This window comes from Theropithecus gelada, chromosome 13 (assembly GCF_003255815.1).
Source record: "Theropithecus gelada isolate Dixy chromosome 13, Tgel_1.0, whole genome shotgun sequence".
NCBI lineage: Eukaryota > Metazoa > Chordata > Mammalia > Primates > Cercopithecidae > Theropithecus > Theropithecus gelada.
The window spans coordinates 88,900,906-88,920,352 of record NC_037681.1 but is presented as its reverse complement, the minus strand read 5'-3'; the positions used below and the strand labels follow the sequence as shown (position 1 = coordinate 88,920,352).

Here is a 19,447-nt window from a genome sequence, read left to right as displayed (position 1 = left end):
AGTATTTTTCTTTCCTTTTCTTTTTGTTCCAGTGCATAGTATAGAAACAACTTATGTAACTAATTTACCATATAATTTTTTTATTAGGAAACTAATTTAAAAACTGTCCTAATTTGTATTTCATCTAAAAAGTAAGTGATAGAAGGCTTAATTTTGAACAAATTCAATATTCTTAATTCTCTTGTAGGAATTGGAAAAGTTGCATACAGTCCATAATTTTAAAAGTAGTTATATTTACGATTAAAGAAAAAAACCCATCTAGTACTTGGAATACATTTTTTTCCCAGATGCATTAATTCAAAAAGATACATATATTTAAGAGTATTATTTTCTACTATTGAACTTTTAGTAGCAAATATACAGAATTTCAGCTACATTATAATTTAAGTAGGCTTTCTGCAGGAAGGCCATTGTTTATAGAACTCTTTGTGAAATGGTTTCTATGGAGAAATGAGTTTCCAAGATGGAATTTAGATCCTTGGCAAAAACCTCTGCTGCTTAACAGGAAGGGAATGACCCACTTCTCTTGGCATCTCAGGTGCCTGGGAACCCTTTCTCAACCACACCCTGGAGCAGAGGGCTAGCTTACATCCCCGTGTTCACCTCACTACAAAAAAGAATTCTGGAAGGAAGGTGATCTATTCCCTATGCAATCTCAGTGTCCACTGAGAAGGAAACCTTGTGGTATGGAACTATGTGGCAAAAAGGTACAAAGTATTCTTATACCTGGAATTCTTAACCTGGGGCATGCATTTTATCTAAGAGGAGAGGCTGAAGTTTCCTCCAACTTGCCATTTTAAAAAGGAACAGACATTGCTTTCAAGTGGGTTTTTTTTGTTTGTTTTTGTTTGTTTGTTTGTTTGTTGAGACGAAGTCTCGCTCTGTCGCCCAGGCTGGAGTGCAGTGGCGTGATATTGGCTCACTGCAAGCTCCCCCTCCAGGGTTCACGCCATTCTCCTGCATCAGCCTCTCGAGTAGCTGGGACTACAGGTGACTGCCACCACGCCCGGCTAATTTTTGTATTTTTAGTAGAGATGGGGTTTCACCGTGTTAGCCAGGATGGTCTCCATTTCCTGACCTCGTGAATCGCCCGCTTTGGCCTCCCAAAGTGCTGGGATTACAGGTGTGAGCCACTGCGCCTGGCTTCAAGTGGTTTTAACTGACTTTTATTTTTAATTGGCATTTTCTTCCTATGTACAAGAGTAGAAAAATCAAACATAGTTTCTAGTTGATGTTAGTAAGTATAATCATTACTAAAAGTGGCCATTTGGGGAGTAATGCTGTAAAGAATACCTTAGACAACTACAGAAAAGGTAATTTGTTTCTCCTGCAACCCTTAAATATTATATATGAATTAATGGCAGTGATCAGTCCTTTAAGAGTAAGGCAACCTTCTGGATGTCACTATTATCTTAAAGGTCTACGGAGGAAATAATATCCTGTGACATTTCTAACTTCCTAATGGTAATTGTGGAGACACAGAAGCCTGAGGCTGGCTGCCTATGGTCAAACATGACTGTAAATATTACCCTCTTTTTTTTTTTTTTTTTTTTTTTTTGAGACAGTCTTTGCCCAGTCTTTGCTCTGTTGCCCAGGCTGCAATGGTGGTGCGATCTTGGCTCACTGCAACCTCCATCTCCCAGGTTAAAGCGATTCTCCTGCCTCAGCCTCCCAAGTAGCTGGGATTACAGGTACATGCTAAAACACCCAGCTAATTTTTGTATTTTTAGTAGAGACAGTGTTTAACCAGTTTGGCCAGGCTGATCTCGAACTCCTGACCTCAGGTGATCCACTCACCTTGGCCTCCCAAAGTGCTGGGATTACAGGCGTAATCCACTTTACCTGGTCTACCCTGTTTCTTAAAACTCTTTTCCTTTAATTTTTTTTCTACCTAGCAGCTTTATTATTATCTCTGGGTCTCTTCTTTCTCCTATCACTAATTAAATAAGGAAAACTTTGAAGATTTCATTTTAATCTGTTTTACAGTTGATTCCCATATCTCTATTCCTTTCTAACCTGCACTTTCAGCTTCTATTTGGGTGCTTCCACTGGCATAGCTCATCAGCAACTAAAACTTTGAATCTTTAAATCTAAACTCATCTCTTTTCACTCAATAGCCAAACTTTGGACTTCTCCATTTCTCTTAATGGTAACACTATTTCCTATCATCAAAACGAAAACTGGTCACCTTTTATTTCTCCCTATTCCACACATCTACTATGTTGCATAGCCAGTCCATTTTTGCTTCAAGTTGTTCATATTCGCCTTTCCTTTCCTCTGCCATTGGTATCCTTTATCACCTCATGCCTACCTGTTACTAATTCTTGTAACTGGCATCCCTGTCTTAAGTGTTTCTCCCTTTAATTTATATGATGTAATTCTTTCTGATAATCATCTAAAAGCTTGTTAAATTTTCTAGGAAAAATAAGCCACAAAGATATGTCCATTACCTATACATTTATCTACTTATTTAAAAACATGTATGCTTTTAGCAGGGCTATTTGATACATACATATTTAAAAATAAGTATGCTTCTGCAGGACTATTTGGTACCTGTTCCCACTTATACCAAGCTTTACACCAAAATTTAATGGAAAGACACAAAAAGGAGAATGACTGCTTATCATACTTTTTCCCCCCAGCGTTTTGAGGAAAAATCTATTAAAGGTGCCTTTTGGATTTACTTACCTTACTGGATTCGGACTAGTATAAATTGCCTCCAACACAACGAAATTATGGGTTGTTTTAAATCCACTGTATTCCAAATAGTTTGAATTCCTTCTTAATACATACCCCTTAGTTAAAATAATTTGATTTTCACTGAAAATGTCCAAGGGACACAAACAAATGTAGTTGAGAGAGGAAGAATTTTGCATATAGTACTTTTTCTTAAAAAGCACTTCTTTTTATGATAAAAAAACTAATTTTAAATAGTATACCTAGAAAACGTTACACATATAGCTTAGGGACTTTTTCTTGTTCTGTAATATATTGGTACCAAATAGCAACATATTTAAATCAAATATGTTGAAGAAAGTGGAAGAAAGTGTCCCTTCTTGGCCTTTCCTTGATACATTCACTGTGTGACATAGCTTGCTATGTCTAAGTTCTTTTCCTTATTCATCCTGACAAAGCAGCAAAGTAGCTTCTGAAGGGGGGAGGGGAGGCATGGAGGGGCGGGTGGGGGCGGGGGAGAGAGAGAGGCACCATTTACTCCTAGGGCACATCGCTGAGCGTTTATTAGAAAAAATGCATGCTCATCATATGGAAAAATAATGAGCACAGAAAAAGAATAAAGTTCTCACATAAGGAGCATTAAGACTTTTTTTTTTTTAAACACAATGGCTTTTTATAAAACGACTCAAAGGGTTTATCAATAAGGAGTTTCCGATCACTCAGAAAACATCCTCTCTCTCTCTCTCACACACACACACTCTCAAACACACAGCGTGCGCGATTATCAAGGCTTGAAAAGGAGTAACTAGTTAAAATAGTTGCAAAATGTTTTCTTGGTTATCCTCATCACACCTCCCCTGACAGCTTTATTTCTTCTCTCAAACATAAATTTCCTCCTTATGTTTTTCTCGATGCAATTTCCTATTGTAATCTGAATTTTCTGGGAAGATAATCGCCACAAGAGTGGATACAGCTCTACTAAAAGGATAAGCGGGCAATCTATTTTTTTTTTTTTTTTTAAACAAAGACCGATGGACTCCGCCAAAGGGGAGTCTGGACGGTTTATGGGAATGCAGAGCTGGGTGGAAAGTCTTTCTGCGAGTGGGAAGTATCTCTTCTCCTCGTTTGTCCAGGTTTTCCCCATGCCTCGAGCTGCGGCCAGCTTTGGCTCGCTTCCCTGTCTTTGCAACCTGGTTCCTGACTCTGCCAAATCATATTACAGATGGGCCTGCGGGTGCTGCACCGGGGTGACAGCAGTCCTGAGGGGCCGTGCAATTCTGTAGTGGATCCAAGTCGGTACACGGATACACAGATACCTTTGACTGCCTCTCGCAGGACTTGGATTTTTCCTGTTTTTTTTTTGGTGCGGCATCCGGGTGGTTCTGACACACTAAGACTGTTCCTCTGCTCCTCCTCTCCCGCAAGGCTTCCAATCCAGGGCCCAACTCCCCCTTTCGCTAGCACTCGCGCACCCCTAGCGCTTCCTCCCTCCCGGGAACCCTCGCATTTCCTCCTTCCCCTCCCAGCCTTGCCTTCTTCCCCGCCCGCCTCCAGCCACATGACAGGAAGGGCTCCGCCACACGACGTCACCGACGTCCGCGCCCCCGCCCCTGGTCTTCCCCCCACCCTGCACGCATGGGACGGCCGGCTGAGGGGCGAACGTGGTCCGCGCGCGCAGCGTTCCCCAACCAGAGCTTGCCAGAGCGCCGCGGCAGCCGCCGCCGAGCGGGGCGCGCGGGTTCCCGGATGTGCGGCGCTCGCGGAAGCCCCGCCCCCGCCGCCGGCCCGCGCGCGCCCCCGCCTCCGCCCCGCGCGCTGCAGCGCTCCGCTCTCCCCTCCCTCTCCACCCTCCCCCTTTTTCGTGCCTTGAGGTTGCGGGTCAGCGCGAGCCACTGCAGTGAGTCCGTCACGGCTCCGGCGCGAGCGCGAGGCTGCAGCCCCCGAGTCTCCTGGCCCTCTTCGCCCCTTCTCCCCCTCCTTTCTTCCTCTCTGCCTCTCCTGCCTCTCGCCGCTGCTCCTCCAGCGCTCTCCGGCTCTGAATCTCGACCTTAATTTATTTCCCTCTGCCCTGCCCGCTCCGTCGCGTGCCCAATCACCCGGCCGGCGCGGGCCCCGCGGCGCCGCCTCCCCTCCCCCACGCGCGCCCCCTCCCCGCCGGCGACCCGAGGGCCGCAGCTGGGCCGCCGCCGCCGCTTCCTGCGAGCCCGCCTGAGCGCGACACTTCTCCAAGCCAGCGAGCCGCCGACCCGCCGAGCAAAATGGTGAGACCTTGGCTTCCTCGATGCACCATCCCTCCCCCTACTGCCGCCGTCCGGGTCGGGTGCGGGGGCGAGCCCCTACGCCCCTGGTCGGCTGTCCCCCGTGGAAAATTCCAGAGACCCAGGCCCGGCGGGTCCCGCGGCGGTTGCGGGTTAGCCCGCGAGGGCGGCGGGGCGGCTGTTGACAGGACGGCGGCGGGTCCCCCGCGCCCGCCCCCGGCCTCTGCGGGGCGCCCCTCCGCCGCCCGGCCGCCGCCCCGCCGTCGCCCCACCCCCGCGGCGCCGTTCCCGCCGGGCATCGACCCCCGCTGGCACCCCCGGCCATCATCCCGGCGCGCTCCCCTTCTCGCGACCCTCCTCCACGTGGAGCCCCCCCCCCACGCTCACTCTGTTTTTCAAGTTCGAGGGTATTCTGAAATCCTATGAGAATAACAATATGTGGCAAATGGCGCTTTACATAAGACCCACTTTCTCTCCAGAGCTGCTGCTTCTCCCACTCACTCCCTATTTCCCAGCAGAGAGTCTTGGCAGGGAACCCTGCCACTCACTTCTCCTCTCCTGCGAGCGTCGGTTTAGCTGCCGTGCGCAGCCTTGCGGGGTTTCCTTTCGTTGCTGCTTTCCTCGCTGCCCTGGCGAACCGGAAAGATCCAAGGTGTTCACGAAAACATACGCGAACTTGGTCTGAGAGAAATGGGGACGCTTACTTTTTCGTGCTTTCCTTACTACCAAGGGTTTTTTCATTTTCTTTGCTACCTTCGCGTGTCTCTCTCGGAGTGGTTGTTTTTGAATCATGGCGATTTAAATTTGTCTTTCCTTACCCTCACATTAATCCCTAGGTAGAATTCGCTGCTGTAGTGTTTCAGACCGACGCTAGGGGTGTGTCTCCCGTCTCTGTCGCTGTAGCCAAGAAATCAACGACGCCCTTTTAGCCTGTTACCTTACCGGTTCTTTCGCTCGGGGAAGCCCTTGTCGTTAGCTTCCTCTTTGTAATCAAGAGTTGTATACACAGTAGGGAAAGTTCAGAGTGCTATTCCGTGTATATCAGATACTCCATCATGTGATTCAGTTGTTAGGCTTTCTCTAAAAGTCTTTGAACAGTTGTCAGAAGACTTAAACTGGTTGACGGTGGGTAATTTCTTGCATCTCTTCACTGTGTGGTATCCCACCCTGTATGTAGAATTTAAGTGCTTCAGTATATGTGGTGAATTACTGAAGGGAGAAATGCTGTTGCTTACAACTTAAAATCGATTTGGTGGTGATAGGGAAGAAAGTGAAAGTAGAATGTTCAGGTAATTCAGCTTTTATTTAAAATATAGGGCAAATGAGTAAGTGCTCACTGGTGCACTTAAAACCCAGATTGAAGCAGACTTAAATGATTGCCGATTTTGATGTGTAGAGAAAGTTTTCCCCTGCCAACTTTCGAGGCAGCTCTGAGAGGCAACTTTGGCACCTGAAAGTCACAAAACACTTTAGGAAGATCATAGCCATTCATCGTATAATCTTTTTGTTGGCATAGTCTTTTGAAGTGAAAAATTACATTTCAGTGCTTTAATAGAATTTCCTTATGCACATACTTTACTTGAAGGTCAGAATCTTGAAGATCTTTGTTCATTGCAGGGAGTGTTTTTACTTAGGTTTATAAACAACACATTTGAGGAACAATGATCTAGCCTTTTGTTGTTTATGTATTATGTAGCGAAGTGATATGGTTTCCAAATAGTAACTCTCTTGCAGTGCACCCCTTCCTCTGTTTTTTGAACAACAGACTGAATTTGGGAAATTCTCCTTTAGCTCTTAAATTTCTTATTTTCCTGTTACTCTGTTTTCTTGTCTTTTAAAATATTTTACGATGTATCAAACGATATTGTTTCCTGCCAGGTCAATATGTTCCTTTTCTTAACAGCTCCCTTTTCAGTGTTTATTTCCTAATTCAACTGTTGGTTTTTTCTTTTTTTTTTTTCCCCCCCTCTTTCGTCCTCCCAATACCATTTCAGAACCTACGTAATGTTGGCAGTGGCTTTCCAACTTTAGGGTTATTTTGGTCTGTTGAATACAGTACTGGTTTGAAAGTATCAAGACCATACTCGTAACTCAACTTTGCCATATGGGATGTCGATTAACCCAAGTAAATCAGGCTTTGGAATGATCTGGTTAATTTTTCTGGTTAATTGAACATGCAATTCTGAAAACTTTCACACCCTTTGGAAAAATCTGTTAGAACTCTTACTATTATTTACATTTTGTCAACAGCATTTACAGTATTTATGAAATATCACTAGTTAATTCAAGTACGAAGAAAGTAAAAAGGCTTATAAGATTTAATTGAACTCTCAAGGATCTTTTCTGACAGGTATTTAGTTGGTGCCTTTTGTTTTCTGAAAGTTAAAGTCTTTCCTTCCCTTCACCCTTGAGTTTTAAATTGTTAAGCGTCGAGGGAGAATGAAGGTTATATGTTAAAAAAAAAATTCTGTAAATACTGACCTAGGAATTTCTGCTGAACCAGGTGTTTTGTATCCGTTTTTGTTGAAATAGATAATACGGATTTTGTTCTAGATACTTATATGAACGTAATATAAAGGTAGTTGTTTTACGTTTTGTTTCTTAAGAGAGCTTTAAATTTTACAAAGACCTTTTCATGTCTTTGTGCTTTTAAAGTTTTTTTCATCTCCATGATCTGCACCTAGAACTTAAAACAAATTTATTGCCGTCTATAACTAACTGTATGTAGAGTTTTACACAACATATTCTAGTTCAGATTCTGTGGCAAAGACCACTTTTTAGGAAAAAACCTGTCTTATGACCAGCGGAATTAAAATTCACATCTGTCCTGAGAAAATTTGTCCACTCATTTTGTCCCATAGTGAATGAGAAAATTAAAATGGCCCAAGGTATAAGGTAAAGAAACTAAGGGTCAGTCAGCAATGAGAGGGACAGACAAGTATGGAAGGATCAGGCAACTGTTATAGGTAGCAAGGCAGTATAAGGAAGTCACCTTGGGCCAGGAGGATTAAGTCAGACCATGGTCCCGGACTCTGGGGCAAGCTACAGGGATTCGTTTCTATCAGCAAATACTTGCAGATTTTGTCTGCTGTTTACTGGTTATTGTGCTCTCTGTTGTGGAGGATATTGCAATGATTAAGGCAGGTTTCCTACCTTCATTTAAGTAGAGAATGTAAGACAATGCCAGTAACTGTGAAGTAAGTTAGCGTATGATGAGTGTCATATGAATAGTACACACAAAGCATGATAGAAATTTAGGAAGGAGCAAGATCATTTTCACCTGGGATTAGGACAAGTTTTATGAAGGAGGTGACAATTGAGCTAGCTGGGTCTAAAAAGATTAGGGTTGCAGTAGGCAGAGTTGCAGGCATCTAGAAGAAGGCACTTTGAATCCTAAAGGTAGGAAGAGACAATGTACATTTGGAGCATTGATTCTTAAAAAATGGTTGCCAAACCAACAACAGCAGCATCATTTGGAAACTTGTCAGGCCCCACCCTGGAACAACTGAATCCAAAATTCTGGAGATGAGCCAACAATCTTAAGTTTTATAGGTCTTCCAGATGATTGTGGTGTGGGCTGAACTTTGAGAACCACTGTTTAGAGAATAGGAAGGAATGTGTTTATTTAAAGTTTAGTCAAATGTCTCTTAATATACCTAGCACTAACTATATGTACATAAGACATGATTGTTATCTCCAAGGAAATTAATCAAGTAGGGTAAATAAGACAGTGATTATGCAGTGTGCTGTGTGCTATTAAACTAAACATGGGATGCTGTAAGAGTACATGGGAAGAGGCTTAATCCACACTGGGGATGAATGTCACTTAAAGCTTCCTGGAAGAGAAGGTGTCTGAACTGAGTCTTTGAGTATTTAGCCAGTGAGGAAGGGCAGATCACATAGAGAGCTTCTGTTAGAAGTCATGGAAGCATGAGCTATACAAGCTATCCAGAGAACTAAAGTATTAGTTTAGCGTGGCTGGAGAGGAAGAGGGTAGTGTCTGGTGGTTTGACACTAGATCATAGAGTGATTTGCATATCATGAAGGAGTTAACCTTTTCTTTCCTGAAAGCAATGGGAAGTTGTTTTCAAGCAGGAGAATGACATTGTCTCATTTACTTTTTTAAAGAGACCATTCTGATGGCCCTGTGGATAATAGGATAGATGAATCTAGACATGGGGATTAAGAAATAATTGCAGTAATTTATGTGAGACAGAAGAACGTGAAAGAATACAGTAACAATGCAGATGGGGAGAATACAGTAACAATGCAGATGGGAATAGTAGGGACCCTGCAGGAGATACATTTAGGTGGTAGAAGAAAGAACTTGGTAACTATTGGATTATGGGGAAGAAAAGAGGTGATGAATTCTGCTTTGGTTTCTGGCTTTGGATAATGCTATCCACCTAGCAAATATTTATTGAGCATCTATTTGGTTAAGGTTAGGTTTTAGGACTACATGGGGAATACTGTTCCTGTCCTCGAGAAACTTCCAGTTTGCTGGGATGACTATTGTTTCATCTCTAGTCTTCTATTATTTGGTAATTAGTGCTTGGGATGCTATGTTGCAAGATTCCAAGTTCAATAGGATAGAGTGCTGTGAAATATTAACAATGCCTACTACGTACATATCATGGCCTAGGAGATAGCAGAAAGAACTTGATAGCCTGGAGGTAGAAGGAGGCACATGTGTTTGAACAGTGATTCTCAAGAAGTGGATCCTGGACTAGCAGCATCAGTATCATCTGGGAGCTTGTTAGAAATGCATATTTTCCTAGGAGATGTAGGAGAAGGCTTTGGGGGAGTGATGAGGATTTTTATTTTTGCACATGTTGAATTTAAAGGAAACATCGGTTGGCTAGGCACAGTGCCTCATCTCTACAATCCAAGCACTTTGGGAGTCCGAGGCAGGTGAATCTTGGGCTCAGGAGTTCCAGACCAGCCTGGGCAACATGGTGAAAGCCCATCTGGACAAAAATACAAAGTTAGGCGGGCAAAGTAGCACACGCCTGTAGTTCCAGCTACCCAGGAGGCAGAGGTGGGAGGATAGCTTGAGCTTGGGAGGGAGAGGTTGTGGTGAGCCAAGATTGCGTGACTGCGCTGCAGCCTGGGTGACAGAGCAAGACTGTGTTGGGGGGCAGGGGGTGGGGAGGGAATATTAATCTTGGGTTATCTAGGTGATTATGGACAACAGGTAATTGGCTGTCTGTATCTTGTGCTCAGAAGAGACATCTGGGGCTTGCAATAAAGATTTGAGCATTGTCTGTGCATTTATGTTAGGTAGTACTTGAAGCCATGAAACTGGATGAAATACTGTGTAGAGAGAATATAAAACGAGAAGTGAAGAGAGTAAACTCTAAAGATGGTACACGTAAAAATGCAGGTAGAGGACGAGGAACCTGTGAAGTTTGTCATTGAATAGCCTATAAGAGAGTTGGGAAATGAGCAGCATGATGCCAGATTGAAGGGAGTTTTAAGGAGGAAGGAGTCAGCAGTGAATAAATACTGCAGAGATCAAGAAAGATGACTTAAAGATGTCTTTTGGAGATAATAGGAGGGTTTTGATGACTTGGGCAACAGTAGTTTGTTGTAATGGTGGCAAGGGAAGCCTGGATGTAGTGAGACATTGAATTTAGATTGCTCTTTAAAACTTCGAGTAGCAGAGAGGATGAAAGCTAGAGAATTTAGTGTTGAGGAAGGATTTATCTTGGGATTGAAAGAAAAAGAGCGGGCCACGGTGACTCACTCCTGTAATCTCAGCACTTTGGGAGGCTGAGGTGGGCGGATCACGAGGTTGGGAGTTAGAGACCAGCCTGACCAACATGGTGAAACTCCATCTCTACTAAAAAAACAAAAATTAGCCGGGTTTGGTGGCGCGCGCCTGTAATCCCAGCTACTTAGGAGGCTGAGGCAGGAGAACCACTTGAACCCAGGAGGCGGAGGTTGCAGTGAGCTGAGATTGTGCTAGCGCACTCCAGCCTGGACGACAGAGCGAGACTCCGTCTCAAAAAAAAAAAAAAAAAGAAAGAAAGAAAAAGTCAGTAAAACGGGAGAGATTATCTTTTGCATCTTTTCAAAGAGAAAAGACAGGATTATTGACAACTTAATGTCTCCAAGGGGGTAGAAGGGAGTATATGACTCTCCTTAGACAAGAAGGGGAATTTTTCTCATCCTTTTAACATGAAAAGGAAGGAGAAAAAGATGAAAACTATTATGTAGGTTATATAAGAGTTTAGACTGGAAAGGAAATCATGTGTTAAGTTGTAAATGGTTTAACCGTGAGTTCAGTTTGGTCCACTGGGGAACCATTGATTAATCTGGAAATAAGATGCTGGGTGACTTGGAAAGGGTGGAAACTAGGTGAGGTGAGTTCCACAAAGGAATACTGCTTTGTAGTATTACAAGTATGAAGTTATGAGGATTTGAAAGCAAATAAAAATGGAGGCATTTTAAATACAGAGTTGAAAATAGAAACTGATGATGAGGAAACAGTCATGAAGGATGACCTAACCTAGTGATTAGATATAAAGGTAGCACACTACAAATAAAACCAGGAAAGTAGGAGTGAGTTGCTGGTTAGAAGTAGTGTTAGAAGAAGGTGAGCTTGGTTTTAGATAGATAGATAGATAGGCTTGAGACATTATACTGTAATTATTTAACAAATGTGATAATGTACTTGGAAAATAAACAGAATAATTTTTTTTTTCTTTTTGGAGACAGGATCTTGCTATTTTGCCCAGGCTGGAGTGCAGTGGTGCGATCTCAGCTCATTGCAGCCTCCGCCTCCCAGGCTTAAGCCATCCTCCCACCTCAGCCTCCCAGGTAGCTGAGACTACAGGTGCACACCACCACAGCCAGCTAATTTTTGTATTTTTTGTAGAGACAGGGTCTTGCCATGTTGCCCAGGCTGGTCTCAAACTCCTGAGCTCAAGCAATCTGACCACCTCAGCCTCCCAAAGTGCTGGGATTACAGGCGTGAACCACCAGGCCTGGCCTGGAAGTAAAATATTTGAGTCAGGGTTATAGCTGTTTGGATGTAAAGATGAAGATTAAAAAAATACTGATGAACTTGGTCATTAGAGGAATATTGATAATTTTTAAGAATAACTTCAGTCATGTCCTAGGTGACAAACAAGATTGCAGGGGAATGTAAACTCTGTGAATGCAGAAGCCTTGTCTTTGTCTTTTCATTCTTATATTCCAAATACTTGGTATATAGTAGATGTTAAGTACTCTTTGAAGGAGGAGTATGTGAAGTGGACTAAGGAAATAGGTGCTCATTGGACATTGAAGGCAATGAGTGTCAGTTCCTTTTTTTTTTTTTTTTGAGACATTTATGAAAGACAAAGGATAATTAACTTCAGTGGTTTACAGTTGGAGTAAGTTCTTTTTTGGTAAGGGAAAGATGTGGATATTCTTGAGAATTAGAAAAGCCAGGAGAGGGAGCTATAAGAGCGTAATTAATGGAATGAGCTCTAGAAAAGTTAGAAAGAAGAGGGTAAAAGGAAAGGATAGACATTAAAAGAGAGAGAAAAAATCAGAATGAAGAGAAATAGGCCATGGCAACAGATACGTTTTAATAATGGAGTTCATACCAGGTGGCCTAAATCGTCTTCGTATCTCGGGATAATTTGAGGCAAGTTAATTTGCTGAGGATGACATTGAGGCTCAGGGAACTGGGGTGGTTTTGAGGGGTGAGGGCTGTGGAAGAGGATTGTGTTACCCAGTTTGGGGGATTGTTAGGCAGTTAACAAAGAGTAAATAAATATAACTAAATAGTAGCTAGGACTTAGGAGAAGGCAACAGTGGGTCAGTGACCTAGGAAATAAATCTAGAAAACAGGGGTTTTAACCAAAAAAGAGCTTAATACTTGGGCAGTCTTTGCTTTAGTAACTCAGATTTGTTTGTTCTTCTGATCAATTTACATAGGTCTAAAAGGAATCATTTTTTGAGTTCAGCTTTTATGGAAGGGGAAACATGCAGTTTTAGATCCGTATTTTAATTTTTTTTCTAAAGTTCTAAAGACACTATATTAATATAGTCACTTAAAAATTCAAATAATATTGAAAGATTTAAAATGGAAAGTAAGTCTTCCCTGGCCACTCCTCCCCCAATATTAAGTTTCTTGTTTATATATTCTTAGAAGAGTTTTTTGTGTGGGGTTTTTTCCTTTTTTTTTTTCTGCCTGTGGCAACATATGGATTTTAATTTAGTTCTTATTTAAAAGATTGATTGTAAAAGAGCTTTAATGATATGCTACTTATTATAAACTATGAGTAAACTCATAGTTTACTCATTACAGTCAGTTTTATTACAAAGTTTTTAATGGTATTTGAAATGTAAACAATGAGTCAGAAACAATTGATAATTCTAATTAGGTAGCAATTTTATAATGATAGAGGTTGTTACTTTAACGAGGGTCTGAACTATGACCATGTTCTTAAGAAATTACTCTGGGGAAAATAACATTTTATTAGAACCTTTTTTTGTACTTATTTCTACCTGATATCTTATTACACATTACATGGATAACAAATTCTTAAAAGAGAAAATGACCTCTGAAGTATAATGGATAAAGCATCTTTTTTAACTCAAGCCTGATTAAAATTTATTCCTCGTTTTTACCTTTCCAAATAAGCCTTTTCTCCAGTAGGCCTCATCTATTCTTCCCTTTCTGAATTTTCTCCATAGACTCCCGTATGTCCTCAGTGTTTGTGAGTTGACGGTATAATTCTGGCTAATTTATAGGTCTGGTTCAGGAATAAAATTTTGATAAATGTGATCCTGTGTTTGTCTTTGGATTTTATAGTCTTATACTATGAAATATTTAAAATGTTTGAAGATTTCTGTAGGAAATCTTTTGAAGTTTAGCACTAATAATTTAAACAATTCATAGATTCCTATACTTTTCTTCCTCATAGAGTTTTGTTTTGTTTTTTAAACATTTCTTGTAAGTAATGAAAAGAGGGCCACATTGGTAGCCCTGTTGGTATCCCCAAAAAACATTCCGGTAGATGAGATGTCACACTGACTTGTTTTTGTGGTGTTAGTAAAATCACTGGTGCGTTGGCCAGCTCTTTAAACACAGAGTATTCATTTTTATTTTTATGTTAGAATTAGGTATGCATTTTAAAACCTAGTTACAATAGAATGAAGCATAGCAGCCTACAGAAAGGATGTTACCCTTGGCCCTTACTAGCACTGTCCACTAGTACTTTATTTTTAATCTGTTTAGATTCAGGGATGCTTTTCTTTCATATCCTCCAGAGTGTAATGCCATAAGCAAGTCCCTATTTTAGGCATGCAATAGGTTGGCATTGTCTAGTATATCTTGTAAGGCAATCTTTAATAAAAATTGGAATCTCTGGAAAAACACGTGATAATGGGTAATAAGAGAAATCTGTACTTACATATTTGTTCCTGGTGTACCTATGTTCCCTAACAAATAGAATTTCATGAATTATAAATTACTAATATACTCTTTCTCAAGTAAAGAGTGAGCTTATAAACAGAGGAATACTTCAGCTCTGTCTCGCTCTCTGGCAGTCACGCTGCTTTTACCTTGCTTCTGGACTGTTAACATCTGTTCGTACATTTCTTGTTTTTCTTTTTCTTGCTTTTTTTTTTTTTTTTGAGATGGAGTCTCGCTCTGTTGTCTAGGCTGGAGGGCAGTGGCACAATCTTGGCTCAGTGCAACATCAGCCTCCCAGGTTCAAGCGATTCCTCTGCCTCAGCCTCTGAGTAGCTGGGGTTACAGGCGTGTGCCACCACACCTGGCTAATTTTTGTATTTTTAGTAGAGACGGGTTTTCACCATGTTGGTCAGGCTAGTCTCAAACTCCTGACCTCATGATCTGCCTGCCTCAGTCTCCCAAATTGCTCGGATTACAGGCGTGAGCCACCGCGCCCGGCACATTTCTTGTTTTTCAGTCCACCACAGTTCAGTGATGTTTAATTCAGAAGACCCTAGTTATATTGGTGGTTTAAATTTTAAAGTTAATTAAAGTTAAGTAAAAGTATAAATTCAGTTCTTCATTCACAGTATCTACAAGTACACAATAGCTACATTTAGCTAGTGGCTACTGTGTCAGTGTAGATAAAGAACATATCCATTGTGGCAGAAATTTCCGTTAGATACTGCTTGTCTACAATGATTTTGCACCTGCATGTCAATGAAACTTACTTCCATTAGTAGTAATCTTTTTTTTTTTTTTTGGAGATGGAGTCTTACTCTGTGGGCCAGGCTGGAGTGCAGTGGCACAATCTTGGTTCAGTGTAACCTCCGACTTCTGTGTTCATGTGATTCTTCTGCTTCAGCCTCTTTGCTGGGATTACAGGCATGTGCCATCATGCCTGGCTAATTTTTGTATTTTTAGTAGAGACGGGGTTTCACCATGTTGGTCAGGCTAGTCTCGAGCTCCTGACCTCGTAATCTGCCTGCCTCAGCCTCCCAAAGTGCTGGGATTGTAGGCATGAGCCATTGTGCCCAGCCACATTGTCAGTAATCTTCTAATTACCAGCATGAGATTTGGAGTTGGGAAGATCTGAATTTAGATTCTGGCTCTGCCATTTATTAGCAATGTGACCTTGAACAAATATCATAAACTCTCTAGACCTTATTTAGTGCAGTACATACGTATCAAAAGTGGGAATGACAACGCCTTAAATTGTGGTGACAGTATACAGTTGGCCTTCCCTACCCATAAGTTCTGGATCCATGGATTGAAAATATTTGGAACAAAAAAATAATGAAAAATAATACAAATAAAAATTTAGTATAAATACTATTTACATTGTATTAGATATTGCAAATAATCCAGAGGTGATTTAAAGTATACAGGAGGATGTGCATAGGTTACATTCAAATACTATGCCATTTTATATCAGGAACTTGAGCATCTGTGGAGTTTGGTTTCTAAGGGGTGGGGATGGGGAAGTGGGACCAGTTCCCAGTGGATACTGAGGGACCACTGTAGAGTGTCTGGAGATCCCATAGGAATTCATTAAATGCATTTGGTTTAACGTTTTTCTGCTTTGTAATGTTGGACCTTGTTGGGAACTCTTGAAATTCTCCTCTTTTGGCTTCTGTGACCTTTTCTACTGTTGCTAGTTGCTATTTCTACCTCTCTGACCATTTTTAGTCTGTTGCCAGCTTTTGATCTAGGTTTGGTCCAAGACTCTCTCATATATGTTTGTATTACTTTCCCGTTTAAAATTCTGGCATTATAAAGACTAAAATCTTTAATGTAGCCTATAAGACTCCATAAATTCTACATCTGCTTACTTCTGTCTCTTCCACCATGTTCCTACTTGTTTTCTATGCTCTAGCCACTTGGCCTCGTGTCATTTGACCCAGTATTGTTTGCTATGTTTATTCCACCATCCAAACCTTTGTGTATGCTACAGGAATGCCTCAAAAGTCCCTCAGTTAAGTGGGAGCCACACACTCCAGAGCAGGTCGGGTCATGTTCTATGTTATACTCTTTTAGTACCTTTAATGTTTCCGTTGTAGCACATAATTGATTAGTTTTGAGGTATTTGGTCGCTTTCTGTCTCCCCATGATTTAATGTGAACTCTGTGAGAATGTGCAGCTTGTCTGTCTTGTTTTTCATCTGTTAAAAGGAAACAATCTTTAAACAAGTTCAATTTAGCAGAGTTTGAGAAAGAAAAATCTGTGTATGGGTTAGCTCTGAGAATCAGAACAGATCTAAGAACTCCAACCAGCAGCATGGTCAAGTAGTATTTAAAGATAGAAAATAGAAGTGAAGTATAAGACAGAAGTGAGGTACAGCGCTTAATTGGTTACAGGTCATTTACCTTATTTGAGTCATTGGTTGCCTGAGATTGACTGAAGCTCGGCTGCTGTAATTGACCGAGACTCAGCTGTGTTGTAAAATTACAGCTGCTCCTTGACGTACGTTGGGGTTACATCCCGATAAACCCATTGTAAGCTGAAAATGCCTTGAATACGCCTAATGTACATCTTAGTCTAACCTACCTTAAATGTGCTGAGAACACTTACATTAGCCTACAGTTGGTAAAATAGATAACACAAAGCCTATTTTGTAATACTTACGTAATTTATTGAATACTGTACTGAAAGTGAAAAACAGAATGATTGTATGGGTACCATCGTAAAGTTGAAAATTGTAAGTCAGACCACTTTAAGTTAGGGACCATCTGTGTACTCTTAGGTTTTCAATTGGTTTACTGAGGCAGGCTGTGGTTATGTAAGGACTCAAGTGCAGAGGCATCCTGAGGCCAAATTTAGGCTAATTTAACAACTTTTATATGCCGCCGCTGCCAGCATAAGACCCTACACATTATAGAAATTCAGTAAATATTTCTTGAGTGAATGCACAAATTCCTTTTTTTTTCCCTCAGAGTTTCATCTGTTTCCTGTGTACTGATGATTCATTCATATTTTTCAGTCCACATTGTTCTCTTCTCCAGTTCATAATTCTGCTTACTGGATACTATTTAAATAAGGATATTTCTAAGACACCTCAAACTCAACTAAATATAACCAAAACCACATTCATTTATCTTCATATTGATGCTTCATTATTCTCTATTTTTTTCTTAATGGAGACAGTGTTTATCCATGCACTTTCCCCTGGAAACCTTGTACAGTCATACTTTATCTCTTCACTACTAAGTCTTAAGGCATTTTTCAGTTGCACTTAATATATTGTTTATTTCTGTAACACAAATTGACTTATTCTCAGTAAACAAGGAAACATAATATTCGCAGCATATTAATGCTTTGTGCCACCAAGTGGTGGTAGATGAATTCAAAATATAGTAACACAGCTGAAAGCAGCAAGCTACAGAATATGGTACTGTATACTGTCCATTTAGTTCACATCCTTCCTCCGGACTGATACTGGCTATTTATCTGTGTTGGAACAGTTTATTGCACAACACTTCTAGATCTTTATGCATTTTTTTCCTTGTTTTGATAACTTTGCTTCAAATGATCGTTATACCTTTTTCTGTTACTTTCGTTTGTACCTTTAAAAAGTCTTTTATTATGTTTATTCAGCACATCTTTATGTTAATATTTTTATTAGGATTTGTATTGTTTTTATTAGTACTGTGGTTACAAAGTTGCATAGGTTTTAAGTGTCTCTTCCGGACTAAATTTAAGAACATGAGGTTTTTTTGAGGAACATAAATACCATGTTATATAGCAAACATGTCTTTTCATTTAGATCCCCCAAATGCCTCTTGAATCTGCTACTTCTTCATCCCCGTTGCCATTGACATTGTCGTGCTTTCATTTATTTCTCAAGTGGGCTATTTTGATAGCCCACATAACACTTTTTTCTTTTTGCCTGTAGTTTCTTACTTCATTCTGCTTTAGCTATTGCCATGAGAGTTTTTCTTTGGATGAGGAAATCTTATGTCAGTGTGCTTTGATTTGAAAGTCAAGGCTACATCTTCCAGAATTAAAAATCTAAACTGTTTTGCATGACACTCAGGCTGTGACCCTTACTTCTAGCCATCCTTATGCTGTAACTAGTTCAAACTGCTGCTTTCTCAGATGCCTAATCCTTTTTCACTTATTGGTGCCTTTGTACTCTTTCTTCTGTGGGCAACGTCTCTCCCCTTTCTCTGTCTGGCAAACGTCAAGATCCACAGTGGCATTCTGTGAAAATGTTAATGGCATTTAATGGCCATTTGTAAGTAACTTTCAGTGGTACCTTCCATATTTCATTATGTTTAATTGCCTGCCCTCCTAAGCTGTTGGCTCCTCAAGAGCGGTGGATGCATTTTTTTCATCTTTGTAAATCTAGTGGCTGTTGTGGTATCTGTCACTTAACGCAGAAGTGCAGTGGAGCTAAGTTATACTTATCGTCTAGGACTAGGGAGACCTTTGCAAGTCCTGTGAATAAATGCTTAGAAAACCCCCAGTGTGTTAGGCACAAATGGGAGAGCTACCAGAAGGGAAAATGCTATTGATTGTAAAAGAGAGCTTCTTTTATGCTTCAAAATTCTTGTTACATATGTGAGTAGACACTTATATGTCAGGGTGTTACTTTCATTTGTAAAGGGTAAAGAAACATTTTCATAAATAAAGGAAACTCAAAATTTATGAACAGTGTTTACCTTTGTTTACCTAAGCTGATTTATCATAGCGTTTTTTTGTTGTTGTTCTGGAGATTCTAGAACACCTAGTAAAGTGTTAGTACAAGTCTACATCTTTGATATCCTTCACTTAGCAAACATTTAATGTTCACTTACTGGATATATCAAACATAGTTTGAGGTATAAAGATGAACGAAAAAAAGATACAGCCCCAGAAACTGTGGAGGGAAATATTATAGTGAGTGCTTCAGTAGAGCTACTATAAAGTGCTAGATTTCTTCTGGCTACTCTGCTTGTGCAGTTTGAACTTAACATGTAGCAGCTGTTTTGGCATTTTATTATTCATTCTGGTCACATTACTCATGGAATTGTATAATGTCAAGTAATTGTTCAAGTGCTGAAAGAATACTGTAATTTTGTTG

At 40.8% G+C, this 19,447-nt stretch overlaps 1 protein-coding gene across 3 annotated transcripts in view; it reads left to right on the top strand.

Annotated features, from left to right (window-relative positions):
• Positions 1-503: 503 nt before the first annotated feature.
• PPP3R1 (protein phosphatase 3 regulatory subunit B, alpha) overlaps positions 504-19,447 on the top strand; it is a 78,118-nt gene continuing 59,174 nt past the window's right edge. The window contains exon 1 of one of the 3 annotated variants that reach the window (XM_025354144.1): positions 504-707. In XM_025354144.1, the coding sequence (XP_025209929.1) occupies positions 648-707 (60 nt within the window). In that variant the 5' untranslated portion in view covers positions 504-647. Of the gene's footprint in view, positions 708-4,515; positions 4,938-5,857; positions 6,060-19,447 lie in introns of those variants that run through there. The other 2 variants (XM_025354145.1, XM_025354146.1) reach the window with 2 other exon arrangements.